Source organism: Gavialis gangeticus, unplaced genomic scaffold (genome assembly GCF_001723915.1).
Source record: "Gavialis gangeticus isolate Ggan-Ray unplaced genomic scaffold, GavGan_comp1, whole genome shotgun sequence".
NCBI classification, from domain to species: domain Eukaryota; kingdom Metazoa; phylum Chordata; order Crocodylia; family Gavialidae; genus Gavialis; species Gavialis gangeticus.
The window spans coordinates 64,430,342-64,435,707 of NW_017728995.1; the positions used below are offsets into that span (position 1 = coordinate 64,430,342).

Consider the following 5,366-nt stretch of genomic DNA (forward strand, 5'->3'; position numbering starts at 1 on the left):
GGCCGGGCCCCCGCCGCCTGCTCCCGGTGAGTGCGGGGCTCTGCGGGCCGCCGTGGCAGGCAGGCTGTGCCCCGCCGGCCCCTGGGGCCCGCGCAGCCGTGAGGCCTGTGGCCAAGTCGGCCAGGCCTGGGCTTCCTGCCTCCTGGCACTGCCCCAGGCCGGGGCGCCGCTGAGACCTGGGGGCGGTCGTACTCCCATGATCTGTGCCTTGAGCCGGAGGATCACAGGGAGGGGGAATGCTGCTCTGAGAGGTGCCTGCGCTGCGTGACCCCTGCTCCCGCTCGGCCCCTGGTCGGTGCCCGGGGAAGCAGGTAGAACCGGGCTTCTGCCCCCAGCGGAGCCGCAGAAAGGACCGGCTCTACCTCGCGGAGACCTTTCTGCTGTTGCCATGTAGTGGACTGTGCCTCCTTCACCACAGAAAAGAGGTGCTGAAGTGGGAAATTTGATCTTTGTCGTAGAAACGTGCTGCTTTGGACAAAGGCTTGATTGCTGGGATGGCTGTGATGGAGGATAAGTGAAAGGAAAGAGCTTTCTGCAGCTCCTAAGTGATGCCCTTCACTGAGAGAGGCATCGGCCGTTGATCTGTGTGCAGCCCTTCTGTGTTCACAGGTTGGTCTGACCTGTTCCAGAGCCCCTGGAGAGATGGGAGGGGTGGGGAGGAGGCCTTCCCTCTGTGACTTTTCTCTCCATAATTGCATGTACCAAGAACTTAGTTTTTCTTCTTGTGAATGAAGGCTTGCTGCCTCACCTTTTGTGAAACACCTGCATGTTTCTTTTTCCTGATTGCAGACAGCGCATCCCAGCTATTGCTGTGGGCTCATATGGCAGCTATTACTGAAGCCTTATGTGAAAATTGAACCTTGCTTTTCTTTCCTTTGCTTAGCATTTTATCAAGCTTCCTCCCAATGCAATAAGGATGATGTTGGAGCTGGTAGAGGGCTGGGTAATTCTAGTTACCCTTTGAAATCACTGGGGAATTGTCCCTGTTGCTTCTGTCCTATGTCTGGTCTAGTTTTAAAAATCGGGGATCCCTAGACATTTTCAGTGGAAACATGCCAGATGGAACTTCTCCTACTAGTTGTGCACCTATACACGATTGGCCAACCTTTGTGGCAAATAAGCTAATCACACAGAGAACGTTTAAATTGTTGCCTAGGTAGAAAACAGCGGTCCTCCTATGTATACATACTCAGTTCACCCATCAGTTAAATATTTGAAGGACATAGAAGGACAGTCCAATGATAGAGCGTTAGCCAGGACTAGAGACCTGGGTTGGATTTCTAGCTCTGTGCAGCCTCCTTTGTGACTTTGGGCAACTCAGTCTCTGCTTTCCTTCTCAGTCTGTAAACTAGGGATGTTTTTTCTTTTCTTCATAGGGATATGGTGGAAATAAACGTGTTAAACTTCGTGACGTGCACCAGTATTAGGGTAGTGGAGCTGTGTTCTTGCATTTGTAGGTTTTTACCCCCTAATGCTTAGTCCTTGCATATCTGCACACTTGCCTGCAATCCCTTCCTGCCCTACACAGGGCCTGAATTTCTCTATTTATTCTGCCCCTTCCCAAGCTGCATGAAGCAACATCCAGTTCCTCTTCTGTGAGTTGAACTAGTATTCTATCCTGTGCATGTAGCCCTCTTCCCTTGAGAGTATGCTGAATTAAACTCTCCTCACTGAATAGTGATTGCTTGCTTTCCTTTGATCCCTCCTTCTCTGGTACATAGCCATCTGCAGTCTTCCCCATCCACTTATTGCTAGCCCAGGATGCCTGAAAGCCATATTAACTTCTCTGTCTGCTGGTTCTAAGTCCTGGGATATCTGCTTAAGTTGGGGCAGTCTGTTTTTATGAAATAGTGGTCCATAGTGGCAGCTCCATTTTTCCATAGAAGAGCTCTAAACCAAAGGGAAAAGAGTCAGCAGCATAGCTCTCAACAAAACAGAGCATCTCTGTGGACCATGCTCTTCAGGAAAGTGGGAAAGAGATGTGTAAGAGAATTGCTGTGTGATCAAGTAATAGCCATTATGGGAGAGGCATTAGCCAGTATGGGAAAGAATGACCCAAAAGAGCAGTAAGTAGAATGGGAGTAGAGTCCAACAACTCTGCTTTTGCTTGGAGACATTGACTTTCTGGTGTTGAATTTCCTCCTATTTAAGTATTCAATACATTTCACCTTATTAGCGTGATAATGAAGCTTATATATTTTCACTGTCTGATATGAAACACCCACTCTTTGTACAATGAACTGGTTGTAGTCAGGATGTGCAGTTATTTGCAAAGATGAATCTGTCTGACACTGTAAGACAAGAGATGAAGTCTCTATTCCTTTCCATCCCTGTGTAATACTCTTGTATTTTTATTGTATTTTATTTTTTGCCAGGGTTCTGCAGTGCTTCAGGCAGCGAGTGTTGAATCAGGATGGGAAAAAGACGCTGTGTTCCTCCACTTGAGCCCAAGTTGGCAGCTGGCTGTTGTGGGGTTAAGAAACCCAAATTGTCTGGGAGTGGAACACACAGTCATGGGAACCAGGCCACAACTGTACCAGGCTCAAGTTCTGGTCCTCTTCAGAACCACCAGCATGTGGACGGGAATAATGGAAGGGAAAATGTATCTGACTTGACTTTGGGTCCAGGAAATTCCCCAATTACTCGAATGAATCCCACTTCGGGAGCTCTGAGCCCACTTTCCCGACCCAATGGAACTGCCAACAGTACCAAGAACCTGGTGGTGACGGCGGAGATGTGCTGCTACTGCTTTGATGTACTCTACTGTCATCTCTATGGTTTCCCTCAGCCACGACTTCCTCGATTTACCAATGACCCCTAGTGAGTAAATCCACATGTGCGGAAGGAAATCTTCACCGAGAGGTGTGATTGGGAGGGAGATGGGTTCTTTGGGAAAAGGATGAAGTGGTACGTGGGCACAAGGAGATGGTCTAGTCTTCATAGGATTTCTTGTCAAAGAGACAAAAGGGTACAACAGAAGAGGGGGAGGCTCCATTTGATTTGTTGGTGGATATGAGAAACATGGAGAGTGACCCTTCTGTTTCTTGTACAAATGTAGAGCATGTTTAATTTTAGAAACTCGGAGAAGAGTGCTAGTTTAGGCTAGTGGGGGTTGGGCTGCTTGAACCTTCTGTCTAATGAGCTGACGCTATGTCCCCCTTACCAAGACATAAAATGCCGACTTCTGGTGAAACTTATCCCAGTACTTGATTTCTGACTGAAAGAACGGACTTTTGCAGTAACTGCCCTCCATATATAGCACAGTGCAGCTTTTACTGTGTGGTGCCTTTCCTGCAAATTGCACAAAAGAACTAACTGAAATTGAGAAACATTTTCAGAAGAGATTGAAATAAGCTGGTTGAAAGGTGGGGAGTCTACTTTATGTGGCAGATACTGTAAGGGACCAGATTTGCACATCTGTGGTGCAGATCTTGTGAAGGAACAAGGGAAGAGGCTTCTGTTTGAGTGGGAAGAGCAGGGATTGAGTGAGACAAAGCTAGGAAGTTTAAGGTAAGAGAGCGTGAAATGAATGCTGAATTGGTGGGAGTTGGGTGAGGGTGGGAATTACTTTTCTGTACATCAAAAAGGGTGGGCAAGGAGACAAAAGATTGAGCGGATGAGGATTTTGGCAGATGTGGAGTTGAAACTGCTTGAAACAGGCAGTGGTGCAGAAATGTGGTGGTAGGCAGGAATGCAGCTCCAGGTGACTTGGAAAGAGCTGGAGAGTTTAAGTTCAAAGACAACACCAAGGTCCCGAATAAATAAGGTGTGTGAGAGGAAAGCCCAAAAAATGGATCTGTATTATGGAGGAGGATCCTCAAAGCTTTCCATATTCATACATTTAGTTGAAAGGTTGCGAGGAAACCATACATTTACTTCATCAAGTTAAGCAGTGTGTGTGTGTTTGCACATGCGTGAGGAGAAAGACATTTAAAGGTGTTGGAGATGACTGAGAGGAAGAACATATGCAGGAAAAAAAGCAGTGAGCTGATTATTGAGCCGTGTAGGGGTCCTTGAAGAGGGGCTCTCACATAGAGGGGTTCCCAGGAAGGAGAGTAGTTACATTTTTAATGTTTCAGCATAATATAAATTAATTTTAAACCATTCTAAAAGTAGTTCTAGTGGCAAATATTGGTATGGATTTATTATTAAGTGTGCTGCGTATCTCCATACCTTTTCAGTTGGGGGGAATCAGCATGATATAGGTTGCATATCTGTCCACTTGTCCTCACAATAGGATTTGTACCACATGGTGTACACTACTGCAGGATATTCCATTTAGTGTTATACATACAATTAAATTAAGAAATAGTTTGGACTAGGCAATGGAATAGTCCAGGGTAATACCTAGCAAACTATTGCCATTTCCGTGACTCAGTAGGTTTTTTCCTCTAGAAAAGGGCATATTCATTTGTTTGTTGCTTGGTAGGAAATCATACTCTTTTCTACCCTCATGTCAATAATGCATGTTTACTTTGTAAGCATCTTTCGCACAAGCTGTATCACACAACCTTTTGATTTTTCTTTTTTTTAATCAGATAACTTGAAGCAATTTAAGTTTTTGACAGAACACCCTTTAAGAGGAAATGTTAACAACTCAAAAAACTTAAATGTTATGCTTCTATTTTTATGGTGATATTTATCAAGGTCCTTGGGAGAGCAGCAGTGCCACATATGTGGGCCCATCTCTTCCTTCCTCTGCTCAGTGAAAGTGCTGGCCTGTTTTTACTTCTGTTTCAACTTCCCTGCTCCCTGCAAGCAAATGCTCTATTGCAGACCTTCAGGAAGAAGTGGGTCTCTGTTTCTTGTAGAGCTGTTTTCAGGGGTGATATCATGGTATTACATGAAGTAGAAGTGTAATAGACTGTAAACTAATGGGTGTCATGCTCAGAGGAACCTGACTATAAATACAGCAGTACCCTTTATAATACAGTTAGCATGATGTTAGGAGGTATGGGCACAAAGGCTGCTTGGAGAGAGAGAAAAATGTCCATTGCTAGATGAGTGGAGGGAGTAGAAAGAGGCGAAGTCAGTGAGGTCAACTGGAGCAAAACAACGAGGGCATTTATTTTTGTATTGAATTTTGAGCTAAAAATGGAAGGTAATGAAGCTGGCTGGGGGTGGTGATATGCAGAGTTCACGTTCGCAGAGCAGAAGGCTATCGTTTCTGCATAGGGCAGGGAGTTCCAAATATCAAGTTGAGAGGAAATGAATAATGAATAAGAATTCTAATGGAAGAGATGGTACAAAGCTATGCATAGAGGGGCAGTGAGTTTGAGTGAATGTTAGTGCTGAGAGACAAATTCATATTGAGAAGGTTAGGTTAGACTTGACTTCGGGGGGGGGGGGGGGGGTTTTTTTTTGGT

At 45.5% G+C, this 5,366-nt stretch overlaps 1 protein-coding gene across 2 annotated transcripts in view; it reads left to right on the top strand.

Annotated features, from left to right (window-relative positions):
* AMMECR1L (AMMECR1 like) overlaps positions 1-5,366 on the top strand; it is a 17,368-nt gene continuing 12,002 nt past the window's right edge. Inside the window, exons 1-3 of one of the 2 annotated variants that reach the window (XM_019503720.1) lie at positions 1-26; positions 459-609; positions 2,376-2,820. In XM_019503720.1, the coding sequence (XP_019359265.1) occupies positions 2,414-2,820 (407 nt within the window). In that variant the 5' untranslated portion in view covers positions 1-26; positions 459-609; positions 2,376-2,413. Of the gene's footprint in view, positions 27-235; positions 610-2,375; positions 2,821-5,366 lie in introns of those variants that run through there. The other variant, XM_019503719.1, reaches the window with a different exon arrangement.